General features: G+C 60.1%; 1 protein-coding gene across 2 annotated transcripts in view; it reads left to right on the forward strand.

Annotated features, from left to right (window-relative positions):
• STXBP1 (syntaxin binding protein 1) overlaps positions 1–15,774 on the forward strand; it is a 61,983-nt gene that overhangs the window by 38,289 nt on the left and 7,920 nt on the right. For both annotated transcript variants that reach the window (XM_045845994.1, XM_045845995.1), the window contains exons 8-17: positions 1,419–1,503; positions 2,290–2,420; positions 3,662–3,769; positions 4,792–4,852; positions 6,176–6,241; positions 6,947–7,027; positions 9,112–9,250; positions 9,805–9,914; positions 10,903–11,004; positions 12,724–12,809. In XM_045845994.1, the coding sequence (XP_045701950.1) occupies positions 1,419–1,503; positions 2,290–2,420; positions 3,662–3,769; positions 4,792–4,852; positions 6,176–6,241; positions 6,947–7,027; positions 9,112–9,250; positions 9,805–9,914; positions 10,903–11,004; positions 12,724–12,809 (969 nt within the window). The remainder of the gene's footprint in view (positions 1–1,418; positions 1,504–2,289; positions 2,421–3,661; positions 3,770–4,791; positions 4,853–6,175; positions 6,242–6,946; positions 7,028–9,111; positions 9,251–9,804; positions 9,915–10,902; positions 11,005–12,723; positions 12,810–15,774) is intronic.

Here is a 15,774-nt window from a genome sequence, read left to right on the forward strand (position 1 = left end):
CAGGTTTTAAGAGTCATCCGTATATCCCTTACCTGCCGTGTGCTAAGTGCTGGGGGACTCAGCCTGAGGACACGGCCCCTGACCTGCGCAGGGAGCTCAGACACCAGCGTGCGCGTCTCAGGCCCGCAGCGCAGGCCCCGCCGGACGGACGGGCACCGCGGGACAGGAGAGCCCAGCGCCGGGCACTCACGGTGCCCAGGGCAGGGAGACGGCCCTTCGAGCCCTTGAGAGGGATCAGGAACAGCTTCAGACGGGAGGTGACATTTGAACCAGGTCTTGAAGGTCAGGTTTGGAGGAGGAGAGGGGCCTTTTCTGTGGACTTTTGGCTGTTGCCGTTGATACTAGCAAAAGCGTGGAGCGGGAAAAGCCAAGGGTGAGTTTGAGGAGGATGGGGAGTCCAGCACAGTGTAGGGGCAGGGCAGCCGGGTGAGACGGGCCGTTTCTGGAGGCCTCAGGTGGCGCCTTTGGTATCGTGTCCTTTAGGAGCCGCCACCGCCACCGGGAAACTCGGGGTAGGGGGGCTGGCGGGGCGGCCAGTGCGGGGCGGCCAGTGTGCTGCTGTGGGAGCGTGAGGATGGGAGTGTGAGCAGGAGACGGGCGAGGAGGCAGCGGGGGCACTCCGAGAGCAGCCGAGGGCCTGAACCTGGAATGCAAGGGTCAGCGTTCACCCGTCCTGGTGCTGCGCTGTCTGCTGGACGCGTAGCCCTGGAAAGACGGCTTTCTCCGTCTGCCCCGGCATCGGGCCGCCCTCTGCCACGGGTGTGCACTGACAGAAGCTGGTGGAGGTTAAAGAATGGGGGCCGAGGCCGGATCCCCTGCCGGCGGGGTGGGAGATCACAGTGCCCTGGAGGGGGCGGGGCGGGGCACTGAGTACTGTAGCCCGAGCCGGGCCAGGTGGCAGGCAGCAGCCTCCCGCTGAGTACAGCTGGGTGGGGCCCCAGGAAATGCTGCCAGGCCCAGCCCAGGGGGTAAGGTTCAGAGGTTCTCACACCAGCTGGCTCTGCCTGCAGAAAATGTCACTTGGTGTCAAAACAAGACCCAAGGGAATTTGAATTGAGGGAAGTGAGGACCAGGTGGGTCAGGCTCACACGGCCCGATCGTGGGAAAAAGGTGGTGGTCAGGGCCCTCCGAGGACCTGTGGTGGTTTATCTGAAACTGCTTGGAGAGACTTCCTCTGTTTTTGCCTCCGTCGTTAAAAAGGAACTGGAAAATCACTTGTTTATGTTCCAGGCACTGGGCTAAGTGTTTTGTTCTATGTGCCCTTTTTAATTGTACGTGTAATGCGTGAAAGTATCCTCACTGTCAAAGAACGGTGCAGGTGAAGCTCCCGCCTCCCTCGACCTTGCCCGCACCCACGCCGTCCCGGCCCGCCTTTCTGCCCTGAGGCCGCTCACCCGGTGTCACCCCTCCTTTGTCAGGGAATACAAGGACAATGCTTTGCTGGCTCAGCTGATCCAGGACAAGCTCGACGCCTACAAAGCTGACGACCCAACCATGGGGGAGGTGAGTCTGGACTTGGACCACGTGATTCTTCCACCAAGTGACCCCTGCGTGGGTGGCAGTCCTGGGGACGGCTCCGCTGCTCACAGAGCAGACGCGAGTGCCACCTTTCCTGCCCGTGGGCCTCTGGTGGACTGCTCGGGCCCGTGGGCCGGCCGCTTGAGGTTCTGTTCAGCGTTGCCAGGGTGACCGGCTTGTTTCTGTCCTCGGGGGCCTCCCCGGGCTCAGCACTGAGAGCCCTGCACCCCGGGACCCCCCAGGAGTGCAGTGTCAGCCCCAAAAGACGGACCTCGGCACGACCGCCAGACCTCGTCACTAGTGTGGACGTGTGCTCGCGCGTGTGTGTCCGTTGTGTTTAACTGTATCACGTACAGAGGCTCGTGTAACCCCACTGTGGTCCGACGTGGAGTTTCTCATCATCTTGGTCTTGAAACCGAAAGTCCCACGTCCTGGGAACCCGCTCGGGCCCAGGCAGACTGCATGGGGGCCGCCCATTTGTCGCGGAGCCCAGGTGGTTCTGTCCTTTGTAAGTTCGCTTCGGGCCCCAGCCACAGTTTCAGACCTGCCTCCGAGGACCCTCACGGCGAAATGGGCACATTGGATTCTCTCTCGCATGGCGTTTACTGGCTTTCTTGTCAAGCGGTAAATGGGCTGCATTCAGTGCCGTTTTGCTGGGTTTTCCCTCCGAGTCACTGCCTGCTGCCCCCTTTACAGGAGGGGCTGCGCTGGGTGCGGAAGGCAGCGCTGGATGGAGTGGCTAGTGAAGGCTCCCTGTGTCCTTCCTCCTAGGGCCCAGACAAGGCTCGCTCCCAGCTCCTGATCCTGGACCGCGGGTTCGACCCCAGCTCCCCTGTGCTCCACGAGCTGACTTTCCAGGCTATGAGTTACGACCTGCTGCCTATCGAGAATGACGTGTACAAGTAAGTGCGCGCTGCCGGGGGGACCGCAGCTCTGCGAACGAACCAGAAACCCCTCCGGTTTGTCGTCAGGGCGCCATTAATCCCAGGAAAGGCAGGTGCACTCATAATCTTGCCGGGAAGCCTGCAAGCTCTCTTGTGAGTTCCCAAAGTCCACGTGGCGTTTCTGTCCAGGAACTCGGGCCCCTTTTGGGGAGAACGAGGGCTTCAGTTCGTAGCTCACTTTACCTCAGCCCGCAGCCTGCTTGGCTGTGTCGGCGCGTCAGTGTGGGCACGTGCGCGTGTCCTGTTCAGAGTTGCATCTTCTCACTTTTAGAGCACAAAATTATAACGACAGAATATGCCAACAGGAGTTTCTCACTCCAGTTTATTTGCGGAGGAGCTGTTTTCTTTTTTATAAACACCTTCCTGCCCTGGCAGCTATGGCTGAGTGGATTGAGTGCCGGCCTGAGAACCAAAGGGTCGCCAGTTCGATTCCCAGTCAGGGCCCATGCCTGGGTTGTGGGCCAGGTCCCCAGCAGGGGGCACCTGAGAGGCAACCACACATTGATATTTCTCCCCCTCTCTTTCTCCCTCCCTTCCCCTCTCTTTAAAAATAAATAAAATGAAATCTTAAAAAAACAAAAAACAAAAAAAAACACAACATTTTCCTTGGTAGCAATCATTAGAAGTTCAGTTTGTAAAAACATTTTTTATGTGTATGGAAACAGACTGCATTGTTTTCGTGTGGTTTATTTTACAACGTTGATCATAAAGATAGGGGCTTCGAAATGGAGGTTCTGAAAATGTGGGTGAATCTCTGCTCTTCTCCCTTCGGGGCCTGTGATTCCTGCCTTCCCGCGGATGTTCGTGGTTCCACAGGCCGTCGTAGGCTGAGGGCCTGTGGCAGGCAGCTGCTAAGAGGTTGCTAGGCTCCACGCACTGGAGGCTGGCGCCCAGTCCTTCCTGAGAGGGGGACAAAACATGATCTTTGTCCCCTATAAGTAACTCAGAACCAGGTGGCTCGGGGGTGCTCGCATCAGCTGACCCGGAGGGACCTGAAACAGAACCTCGGGTCGGCTGAGGTGGAGGAGAGCTTTGGGCCCCCCTGCCCGAGGAACCGCCGCCTTTCCTGCCCGTCCGGCAGAGGGCAGGCGTCATGGGGCTTGTGGACTCGTTCTGCAGACGCCCGTCTGCCGAGGGCTGCGAGCCCTTGTTTGCTGTAGATGGAGGGGACTTGGACGGACTCTGTGGGGACCCCGCAGGTACGAGACGAGCGGCATCGGGGAGGCGCGAGTCAAGGAAGTGCTCCTGGACGAGGACGACGACCTCTGGATAGCTCTGCGCCACAAGCACATCGCCGAGGTGTCCCAGTAAGAGCCCCTTTCCTTCCTACGCCCTCCCCTCCCAGGGGTGCCGTTTCCCCCCGAGTGCGGTTTCCGGTGTGCGTGCTCTGGGCAGCTGCGGGGAGCGAGCTCCTCGGGGCACGGAGTCGCTGCCTTGGGCAGGCACCGGCATGCGCACCTGTGCCAACAAGGCCCTTCTGGTCTCTGAGCTGGGGCTCCGGCAACCTCAGGAAGCTAGAAAACCCATTCTGTGGGGGGGGCCTTGGGATTTTGGGAAAGCATGTGTAGCTCTCAGCAAAAGGCTCTGTAAACACTAAACCTGTACAGTGAGGCTGTTCTATTGAAAGATGCAGGCGCCCCGTGCAGTTCTCTCTCGCGGAGCTGGTGGGATCTTTCCCTCCCGTTTGCGTACCTGAGTCCTGAGCCGGAACTGAGGTCTCTATCCCCACCTCAACCTGCTTTGCTGTGAAAGTGTTTCAGAATGTTTCCAACATCTAAACATTGTTACATGACCTTTAAACAATTCTGTTTTCACAAAAAGACAAAAGTTCTGCTACATTGAGCTGGCATAGCCTCAGGGAATGTACAAGGAAGAGAGAAAAATAATAGTGTTGGATAGCTCTGTTGTTTAGAAGTGGTCTCCACAACATTGGGGTCACTCAGCTTTAGGAAAACGTGACTCACTAGTGTTTAAATTTATCTGTGCAGTAAGTACGTACTTTATTGTACTAATGGGCATATTTCGCAACATATCCCAAAACATAAATTTGAAAAGGATGGCGTAAAATAAACATAAAATAGATGTCCTAATATTTTCTTCTCTCTTCTTGAATCATCCCATACACCCCACCCTGGAGAGCCCTGGCTTAGAATACTAGTTAGAAAAACGCTTTAGAAACTCTCTTAGAAAGCCACTTTCAATGCACGCCTTGCTGGCGGGAGAGGCCACCGCGTCTCCCTAACGGCAGAATCTGGCGCTACTCCCGCAGCGTCCAGACGGAGGCGCTCAGTGTTGCTCTGCAGCTTAGCCGCCTCCTTCTGTCTTCCAGGGAGGTCACCCGTTCCCTGAAAGACTTTTCTTCCAGCAAGAGGATGAACACGGGAGAGAAGGTAAACCACACGAAAGGGTGCTGCAGCGCCCTCTAGGCTGATCCCCACGCTCTCTCTAGGAGCAGGGGGGCGCCTCCTCGGCATCACACCAGGGGGGCGGGGGGGGGGGTCATCGTCCTTCCTGCATCTGCGAGCATTTTCTCTTATTTTTGCATCAAGATGGAGATCCGGAGCCTGTCTTTTGATATTTATAGACAGCTTCTTTTTGTTACTTTTAGGATTCATATTTGCTGTTTTGGATCATGATTCATTTTCAGCCGGAAGGACTGCAAAACCTTTTTTAGCTTGTGGGGGAATTAGAATTCATGGCCTAACTTTCCCGGGCCTCTCATCCTGGCCGCCCGTCAGAGGTGGCTCGCTCACCCTGGTCAAGGAGCGTGCAGCCCTGCGTGTGTCGCTCCCTCGCTCAGACCACTCGGTGGCTTCCTGTCCCCGTGGATGCAGGCCCCGCCTGCCCGTGCGTCTCACGGCGCCTGTCTCGTCAGGCCGCAGAGCCTCTCTCTGGTCTCATTTCTGTCCCCCCTCCTTCACATCCCTGCTGCCTCGCCCCAGCCACTCCTGAGCTCCTTCCCTGAGCCTCGCCTTGTGAAGTTCCAGCCCTTTGCTCTGGTGGTGTTTTTTTGGGGGGGCGCGTGCGGGGAGCTGGGATCCTTCCCGACTCCTCCCCAGACTAGGGAAGCCTCTGCTCGGGGCGCGCCCCATTCTGACACCCCCAGGGAGCACCAGTCCAGTCGTAGGAAGGTGGTTCCTCTGCTCCTTCAAGGCAGAAACTCTTGAAACTTTATTTTCTGGCCATTGTGTCTCCAGCACCTGAAAGTGCCTGGCCTGTAGTAGTCATTCAACAAACTCGTCTTGGACAAATGAGTGAGGCTGGGCGGGTCACACAGTTAGGAAGTAAACAGACCCCTTCGCCTGTTGGGATGCGGATTCCAGACGGTTTTCACCTCTCCCCACGGTCCACCCGTCCACACAGCTGCAGCCTTGCTGCTGGGATGACCGTGACCTTGATGCCAAGAGTGCTTGAGCTGCGGGCGCAGAGAAGCAGCACTGTGCTCTCAGTAACTTTCTAGTCCAATAAGTAAGACATAATTGCTGGACGTCAGAGTTCAGTCCTCCACCTGTGGGACAGTCATGGTGTGGGGGTCAGTAGCGTTTTTGAGCCAGAGGCCTGGCAGCTTAAACACACATGACCTGGTGTTTGACGGCTTCATTCTGAGAGTCCCGGGGCGCACTTGGGGGCCCCGGGCTGGCTGCTGGCCCGGCCCGCACACACCAGGCTCGCACAGCCTCTTAGCTCAGGGTGTGCTTTCCTTGCCCTTCCAGACCACCATGCGGGACCTGTCCCAGATGCTGAAGAAGATGCCCCAGTACCAGAAGGAGCTCAGCAAGGTATGGCGGCCCAAAACGGCCGACCGGAATCGTGCGTGCACACAGCCTCCGAAAGGCGTCTCCGAGGCCCGCTGCACCAACTGATGCGCTGGCACCCGCGGGTTCTCAGACTCTTGGGTTTGTAGCCGGCACAACCGGAGGCGGGGCTACACAGCTTGTTTTCCGTTTTTTTCTCTTTATCTTTCCCGTTCCTCTTTCCTCTTCTCATGGACCTCACCACGGGGCTGCTTGAGTGTTACCACGACATGGCAGCTGGCTCCCCAGACTCAGTGACAGAGAGAGAGAGAGAAGTCACAGTGCCCTTTACGTCCTGATCTGGGATGTCCCACGTCACTTCCCCCACACTGTCTGTTAGAAGCGAGTCCCTAAATCCAGCCCGCACTCAAGGAGAGAGGAACTAAGCTCCTCCCCCTGGAGGAAGGATATCAAAGAATCTGTGGACACATCGTGAAACCGTCACACACCCTGCCCACGAAGGGTTCCTTCCTCCTCGGGCCTCGTTTGCACCGTGGTCTGTCCCTCTCTCCTGACGCACAGATCTCCCTGCCTTGTGGCGTTTACGTGCCGGCTTGCACACGTGTCCCCCCTTTCACCGGGCTGGAGACGCCGCGGTGCCCAGCCCGGTGTCTGTGCGTCACAGGTGCCCGGTCCATGTTGCCCGGATGCCTGAGAAACTCCTTGACCACCCACTCTGCTCTCTCCTAGTACTCCACCCACCTGCACCTGGCCGAGGACTGCATGAAGCATTACCAGGGCACCGTGGATAAGCTCTGCCGGGTGGAGCAGGTAGGACCGTTTCCTCCTCGTCCTCCGTGCCCGCTTACCCAGCGGAAGTTTAACCTCTGACCTTGAACACCCTGCGGAATCATAGGAAGCAGACACGGGGAAGCCCACTAGGCCGTGTGTCTCACCCCTCTGGAGCCAGTGCCGTGCCGCCCTCAGTGGCCGACACTGGGCCGGCCTGGACGGTTGTGCCATTCGGACGTGCGTGCTTGGCTCTCCACGGGCCTGAGCCCTGCGTGGACAGGGCCGGCTGAGTCCTGTATTCTGACCGTGTTTCCTCCTGCTGTGGCAGCTCCGGAGCCCCAGGGCTGACGGAGGACAGTGCAGGAGCAGGTCGGAAATCTGCCCACAGACTCACTGATCACAGTCAGGACTGCGATCACAGTCGGGGGTTTGGAGTGGAGCTCTGTCTCTGTTGCGGGTTTGTCTGATGTGTCCAAGTCTCTCCTCGTGTCCCTCACCTGCGGAGGGAAGTGGCCAGGCTGCCCCAACTTCAGGGCGGCTGTGCGGGGTCGCCGCAGTCTCCAAGCGGGACGCCGTCACTCAGCTGGGGCCAGCGTCTAAGGGCAGAGAGGGCATCCAGCGACCCCTTTCCACAGGACAAACAGCTCAGGTTCTCAGTGCGAAGCAAGGCTCACATCCTCTGGTTTGATGTGCGACGGGCTCAGCGTGGGTTTGCGAGACCCGCTTCAGCTCTCTGCCGCTCCCCCGGGGGCAGTGGCCCCGCCAATGCCCGTCCGCGTGGTGTCGGGGGTTTTGGGGATCACACGGAGTCCTCCCCAAACAGGGTCGCCATCCAGAGAGAGGTCACCTCTAGATCATTGTTTCAGAAGTGCTGGATAGTGTTTGTTGAGCCCGTTACATTTAACTGGACCTTTATATATTTTTTAAGATTTTATTTATTTATTTTAGAGAGTGGAAGGGAAGGACAAAGAGATGGAGAGAAACATCAACATGTGGTTGCTTCTTACATGTCCCCCAATGGGAGACCTGGCCTGCAACCCAGGCATGTGCCCTGACTGGGAATCAAGCCAGTGACCCTTTGGTCCACAGGCCAGCACTCAATCCACTGAGCCACACCAGCCAGGGCTTAACTGGGCCTTTAGAGAGCATTAGAATCAGGTCCTGGTGAGCAGACATCAGTGAGGCTGGCAGGGGACTAGATGAAAGGGGCTGGGGCAAGACCCCCACCCACCCAGACGGGGAAGAGCCCACAAACTCAAGATTGTAATTGTTATGAACTCCTGGGATCTCGAGAGAAAAGGACCCTCAGGAAACCTCCGTAAGCGCCACAGAAGAGGTTGCAGTCGCTGGTCTCTGAGAATAGGACCAACCGGTCCTCGATGGGCCGAGTCTGCTGTGCCGCCTCCTCTGGCCTGTTGGGAACCGGCGGCTCCCACCTGGGCCACAGAGTGGGGTCGCAGGCTGTGCTTCCCGCGCTCCCTCCTCCATCTCCGGTCGTTTGTCGGCCCTTCTTCCTCCGTCGTCCCCCTGGGTGGGATCTGCAGGTTTGGGAGCCCGTTCTCTGCTCCTCCTCACCCTGGAAACGTTTGGAAGATTAAAAACAGACCCTAGAAACCTGAGTCGTTGTAACTCAAACAGCACCTCCCTCGCTGCGAGGGGGAGCAGGGAGCGAAGAGTCAGGCCAGGCAGAGGAGGCCCTCCCAGCGCCAGAGCCGCCCTCGCCCTCGTGGGGGGAGGGCTTCCCTCGAAGCCCCGGCTGCAGCAGGCTCTGGGTCCCTCTCCAGAGGACCTGCCGGCATGGCGGCTTCCCCAGTGGGGAGCAGGCACCAGCGCCCGGCCCTCATCTGAAGGGAACAGCCTCCCTTCCAACACGCCGGAGGCCGGCGGCCATTGTGGTTTTTGTGTTCAGAAAGGGAGACCTGGAGCCTCTTCCTCACCGACGCTCTAGGAAACCGTGCTGGTCCCCGGTGCGCGTGGCGCGGCGCTGGGAGGGTGGGGTTGCCTGGCTGAGGCCTCCCCAACCCCGTCTCGGGTTCCAGGCGTCCTCGGACCGGCAGTTTGCTCGCAGCTGCCGCCTGTCTGGACCGCCACCCGAAGTGGGGCCACGCCGTGTGTTTCTGCAGGACCTGGCCATGGGCACGGACGCCGAAGGTGAGAAGATCAAGGACCCCATGCGGGCCATCGTGCCCATCCTGCTGGACGCCAACGTCAGCACCTACGACAAGATCCGCATCATCCTGCTCTACATCTTTCTGAAGAACGGTAGGGAGGGGGGCCGCGGGAGGGGCCGAGGGAGGGGCCGCGGGAGGGAGGAGACCCGGGAGGAGTGGTTTGAAAGAGGCGAAAAGGGCATTTAAACTGGAGCACAGGCAAACCCGTGTGCATGGGAGGCTGCGTCCCCCGTAACTCTAGGGTTGCCTGTGGTGCGGCCGTGGAGCCGAGGACGGGTGGGCAGCTTCTCCCCCATCGTGGTTGCCCCTGAGTGTCCTCTGCAAAAAGATGGGCACGGAGACTCTCTTGTCGTGGGCCCAGGGCGGCAGGGGCGGCTGAGAAACAGGAGAGAGAGGGAAACAGAGACCGTGAGGGCTCGCACGGGTGGTCACAGCCCGGGATGGAGTGGCGGGACTGGACCCGGTGGGGGTCCTGATCCTGTCCTCGTCTGACGGGAAAGTGGGTGCAGCGAACAGTCACTCCCACTGACCCCCACGGGGAGCAGGGGTGCTCTCCCCCCTCCCCCGCCCCACCATTGGCTCCGCCTCTGAGTGTGTGTGTGCTCGCAGTGTGGGTGTGGTGACGACCACGGTTGGTTCCCGCAGGCATCACCGAGGAGAACCTGAACAAACTGATCCAGCACGCGCAGATCCCCCCAGAGGACAGTGAGATCATCACCAACATGGCGCACCTGGGTGTGCCCATTGTCACGGACGTAAGGGGCCAGCCTCGCGGTGGGGCGGGAGGGGGCAGCAGGGAGGCCGGTGGGCAGCGTAGGGCACACACAGTCGCCACTGAGAGAGGGGAGACAGGGAAAATCAGAGGACTAAGGCTATAGAGACGTCAGTGAAATTGGGGTTTAGCGCCGAGAGCCCAGGCGTGCACGTCCGCCCGGGAGCCCACGGTCACTAACGCCGAGCTGTGTCTGGGAGCCAGCCCACGAAAGGAGTCGCACCAGCTTCTTCTCGTTAGTCCGGCTCTGACTTTGGACGCCTACCCACTGAGCGCCCAGCGGTCTTGCCACTTTGAGTGTCCCGCACTGGCAGTGACGGGGCGAGTCAGGGCAGGTCAAGGGGAGGCCCGACCGACTGCACAGTGCGCTCTGGGGGCGGCCGGGCCCAGGGGGAGGAGGGGGCTAAGTGCCCGGCAGAGCACTCGGCTGGGAGCCTCGCTGGTGGGGACCCCGGGGCGCGGTCTCCCTGTAGGCAGTCGGCTGGGGCCTGTGCTAGTCAAGCTGGAGTCGCAGACGCCCCAGACGCCCTCCTTTGGGGAACCTTGGAGCCAAAGGCTTTGTCCTGGAGCCACAGGCGGCGTCTCTCGGCCCATGTGCCCAGGAGGGACCGAGTGGGAAGGGAGGCGGTTTCTTCCCTGCGTCCTGTGCTGTTGGAAAAAAATCAAAGGCCAGGTTGTACCCAAAGTAGTATTTTCTCCTGTAACTAATCGACAGCAAAATATTGTTTTAACTACCTCAATTTTTTTTAATGACATTCATATTCGACCCGCATTTGCCATTTTTCACGACTCTGAAGACCCGGCGTTGCTCTGGGTCCCTGAGAGAGGCGTCCGTTCGGCTTCTCCCAGGAAGCCGTCCCCCCACCCAGTCTCTGTGGGTGCTGCCCCTCTGGAGGGCCTCCTGGGGGGGGATCTCCAGAGGCCGCCTGGGGCCCCGCCCCCATCTGACCTCGGTGCATGTTTGCCTTCAGTCCACGCTGCGCCGCAGGAGCAAGCCGGAACGGAAGGAGCGCATCAGCGAGCAGACCTACCAGCTCTCGCGATGGACCCCGATCATTAAAGACATCATGGAGGTCAGTGACGGCGGCGGGGAGGGGGGGAGGGTGTGGAGAGGACGGCCGGGCCCAGGGCCCTTCACTTGGAGGCCCAGGCGCTTCCGGCTTCACCAGCTGTCAGGTGGCGGTAATACCCAAAGGACTGGCGGCGTCCAGGTCTCCAGAGCTCCTTCAGGCCTCATCGCACGTCTTGTCCTGAGAGCTTGTGGAGAACAGTCCCAAGAGACTCCCAGGGGCAAATCCCCAAGACTCCCAGGTGCAAATCCCCAAGATGCGTATGGCCCAGCCCCTATTCAAGACCCCTGGATGGCCCCACACCTAAAGGAACCACTCACGCCACAGCATCCAAAGGTCCAACGAGCGATGAGTTTCACGCTGAGGTGTGGCCGTGCCACGCAGACACCTGCAGGTGCGAACTCTCCAGGTTCGCGACCCCAGCCTGCCCCCGCTTCCCCCGCTCCCCTCCCTCAGCCCTGCTCCCCGCCAGCCAGAGACCTGCCAGCGTATCGCTGCCTCTGCCCTTCCGTGAGACCCACCCCTGGTCTGGAACGTTTTCGCTCGCCTCTCCACTTTCTGAGCCCCGCCTCCCCTCGGTGTCCCCTCGGGTCTCACCGCTCCGCACGCCACCCGACCCGTCTGACACCCGGCCCCACAGAGGCCCCCCGGACTCCTGTAGCGCGTGTCCGGGCGGGCGGCTCTTTATGTGCACGTATGTGGCTTGGTGTTGGGGTCACATTTCTATACGTGGGTCCTGTGCCCTCAACTGACATGTCGTCTGGTCCCCTGCTGGGTGCGCAGCGGTCGTTTTGTATCCGTGCAGCAGCCCGTCCCTCCCACCCTCCCACAGATCAAGGGGACCCTGCGGAGAGTCCAGCCTGCTAGAACGCTGGGGGTGGGGGGGGCGGCTGGAGAAACCTGGCCAACCCCCACACTGGACAGGTGGACGGGGCTGGGGTCCCTGAGGATGACGGGACTGGCCCAGGATCACTTTGTTAATTCATAGCAGACCAGGCGTTCATACTGAATTGAATGTTCAAATAAACACATTGTGAATATATGTAGCAAGTCAGCCTCCTATTGTTAACACTCACAAACTGAAAGAAAAGAAGCGTGAGCGTGAGGCATCGAGAAACCAGCTGCTCTGCGGGGTGCAGGAGACAAGGCCACCCCCGGCCTCACTCCCTCCGCTGTTCTCTGCTCCCTCGTTCTTCCCCTCCCCCCAGCCCCCCGGAAGGCATGTGTGGGCTCCGCGTGGTAGTCTCGGGGAGGGGTGTCAGTTTGTAGGCAGCGGGAGGTGGACAGCGGGAATCCGCCCACCGGGCAATTAGCCCCTGGGGAGACTGAGGGTGGTGGGCAGCGTTCTCTTGCATGAGTAGCCGCCGGTGCCTGGTTTCTACACAACGGATGCTCAGTGTCAGGGATGTACGGGACAGACTGCGGCATCATCTCATACAGGGTATAAAGAGGGAGAAAAGAGAATTGGAGGGGAAGCAAGAAAAGTCAATGCAGTTTTTTTAACTTCCCTTAAAGAGCAAACCTACAGATGTACAGTGCACCCCCACCCCTCACCGAGCACTGCCCTCGGCACCGGCCCCGGCAGCAGGGCCGGGCTCTGGCTGTGACACACCTGGCCGTCGTTTTCGCCGAGTGACTTGTTCCTCCAGTCGTCTTACCTGGGTCCCCACCCTCCCTTTTCCAACAGGCGGCAAAGCTAACGTCGGTCTCTTTTCTTGTCAGGACACTATTGAGGACAAACTGGACACCAAGCACTACCCGTATATCTCCACCCGCTCCTCTGCCTCCTTCAGCACCACTGCTGTCAGGTGGGTGAGAGCCCCGAGCGGGCGAGGGGGCAGGAGTGGGGCCCGCTCAGGCTGGGCGGCAGCCACGGGGCAGTCCCGCTGCGATGCCGCCGGCACAGCCAGGGTGCAGGCCAAGTCCTCGGCGCGCCTGCCCGAGGGGCCCTTCTGCTCTGGCCTCTCTCCCCCTGCGGCCTGTTCCTCGCTCCTCCCTTCTGTCGCTCCACCGGAGCCGCAGCCGCCGCCTCGCTCTCCCTGAACGTGCCAGGCTTGCTTCTGCCCCGGGACCTTCGCACTCGGTCTCCCCTCTGCCTGAAACGATCCGTCCCCGACACACCTGCGAGGCTTGCCTCTTAGCTCCTTTAGGTCTTTAACCAAGCATCACCCTCTACGGCCCTCCCTAACCACCCTGTTTAAAGTTACGGTGCGTCAGTGCGCCCGGCAGCACCGCCCATGCATAGCTCAGAAGTAGAAATGACCCCGAAGTCCATCAGCTGGTGGACGGTAATCCGTATGTGGTAGATTCGTACAGTGGAATAGTGTTTACCCAAAAAAGGAATGAAGTACTACCAATCCATGCTACAACGTGGATAAACCTTGACACATTTTGCCAAGAGAAAGACGAAATCACAAAAGACCACATATTGTATGATTCCATTTATGCAAAATGTCCAGAATGGGCAAATCTGTGAAGATAAAGTAGGGTAGGGGTTGCCAGGGATGGGGGATGGGAGTGGGGGTGGGGCAGTGGGGAGTGACCGCTGATGGGGATGGGGTTCCTCATGGGAGTGATTAAAATGGTCCAAACCCTGGCTGTGTAGCTCAGTTGGTTAGAGCATTGTCCTGATACGCCAAAGTTGCGGGTTCGATCCTCAGTCAGGGCACATACAAGAATCAGCCAATGAATGCATGGATGGGTGGAGCAACAAATCCCTCTTTATCTCTCTCTCTCTCTCTCTCTATATATATATACACATATATATGTATGTATGTATATGTGTGTGTGTGTGTGTCTATAAAAGAAAATGGTCTAACACTGACTGCGGACATCACTCACAGTTCTGAGACCATACTAAAAAAGTATCACGTGGCACACTTTGACGAGTGAATTGTACGATACGGGAACTGTCACTCAATCAGGGTGTCACAGAAAAGAAAGAAAACAATCGCGACCTCCCCACAACGCTCCCGCCTCTGTCCCTGCTTTATCTTTCTCCACGGGCGCCGCCCCCACGCAGCACGCTGTTGGGTCTGCCCTGTCCTCCGCGGCCAGCTGCCCCGCCCAGGACGTCAGCCTCAGGAGGGCAGGGAGGGCAGGGCTTTGTGTCTGCTCGTCCTCGGTGTCCAGAGCAGCCGGCACCGACAGGCGTGGCGTCTTCACTTTGGACCAGTGGATTTGTTCTACCCATTAACTGAGAAGGGGACGACTGCCTCGTCGGCCCGGAGCCCTGCGCCTCAGGCCCATTCTCGACGGCAGTTTGGGAGCCTGGGGTGTGTGCCGGGCTTCTGCTGCGCGCTGGGGGTGCCGGGCGTCGCTCAGCCTCAGGGTAGAGCAGCCAGCAGTCTTTCCCCGGGCCCTCCGCCCCGTGTGTTCTTGGCCGGCCGGGGTGCCTGCAAGGCCTGTTTTTCAAAGCTCTTCCTCTCCTTCTCCTCCTCCTTCCTGGGACCGCCGCCCGCGAGCCCTCCCCGCTGTGCTCTCCATGCCACCGCTGCCCCAGCCGGTCGCTGGGGCTCTGCAGCGCCTGCGGGCGCATCCACCTGCTGACGCTCCCCTTGCCTCCTTGTCTGTGTGGTCCGGGGCCCTCCCTGACCCACGGGCAGTCTGGCCCCTTCCCCGAGACGGCAGGGCGCTCAGAGCCAGAGCGCTGCTCCGGGTGTCCGGCGCGAGAGCTTCCCTTGGCCCCTGAGGACAGTCAGGACGAGCTGGGGGCGTGGGGCCGGGTGTCCCCAGCTCCGGGAGGGCGCCCGCTGGCGCTCTGTGACGTGCAGTTCCCAGGGCTCGCTTTAGGGTCCTTGCCTTCGCCCCTGTGCCCCCCATCTTCTCTCCTGCCCCCTCCCCCACCCCTGTCTTCGCTCTCGGGCCCACCCCCGGGGGGTGCAGGCCTGCGAGGCCTGTATAACATCGGGGCACGGCCCCCCACCGCCGGCCGCGCAGGCCCCGTGTTCGCTGCAGAGTTGGAGTAAAACACAGAATCCCAGGCAGCGCCCCAGCCAGGCTGGTGGGCGATGGCAGGGGGTCGGACGATGGCTCAGGCAGAGAGGGTGACTGCGAGGTGCCCTGTGCCGGCCCCTCGGGCCCCAGGGCCTCCGAGACGCGGAGCAGGGCTCTGCTGCTGTCGTAAGTCAGGTTGAAGGGCGAAGAGTCCGCTGTCCAGGGGAGACTTGCTCTCCTCGTCTCGTTCCGTGTTCTCCATTTTCTTAACCTGGACAAGGTGAAGGTCTGTTGGGGAAGCCCAGGGACAGAGGGGCCACCTCTCCCGGGAAGCCTTCCCCAGGGGCGCCCGGACAGCGCCCAGCGGCCCTGCGCGCGCTGTGTTTGTCTCCGAGCGCAGTCAGGACCCGCTTCCCCTGCCCGCCCTCCGCCCACCCACTCTTGCTAAGCCGTGAGCCCTGGTGCGGCGCAAGGGCTGTGCCTGCCGCGGGCTGGCTTCCCGGGGCCGGGGCTCTCATGCACGTTTGTGCACTGCAGCCAGGCCCCAGACTCTGCTGCTGCTCGCCGCCAGCAGAGTCTCCCTGGACAGGCCGAGAAACACGTCCCCCCGGGGTGGGTAGACTCCGGACGAGCATCATGCCGGCTGGAGCCGTTGAACTTAACGTGTCCAACCGTGAAGCCGACCTGAACCGGTCTGCAGCCCGCGTGTTCCCAAGAGTGTAGCTCGGTCACGGCACGGCCCCGGCACGCAGAGCAGTTCTCCTCCAGGTGGCCAGGGCGCTTGGTATTTGCACTTCAGTTCGGTCCACAACACTGCGCGTCTGCTCTGCGGTCAGC

Source organism: Phyllostomus hastatus, unplaced genomic scaffold (genome assembly GCF_019186645.2).
Source record: "Phyllostomus hastatus isolate PE091 unplaced genomic scaffold, TTU_PhHast_1.1 phas_contig_495, whole genome shotgun sequence".
Classification (NCBI taxonomy): domain Eukaryota; kingdom Metazoa; phylum Chordata; class Mammalia; order Chiroptera; family Phyllostomidae; genus Phyllostomus; species Phyllostomus hastatus.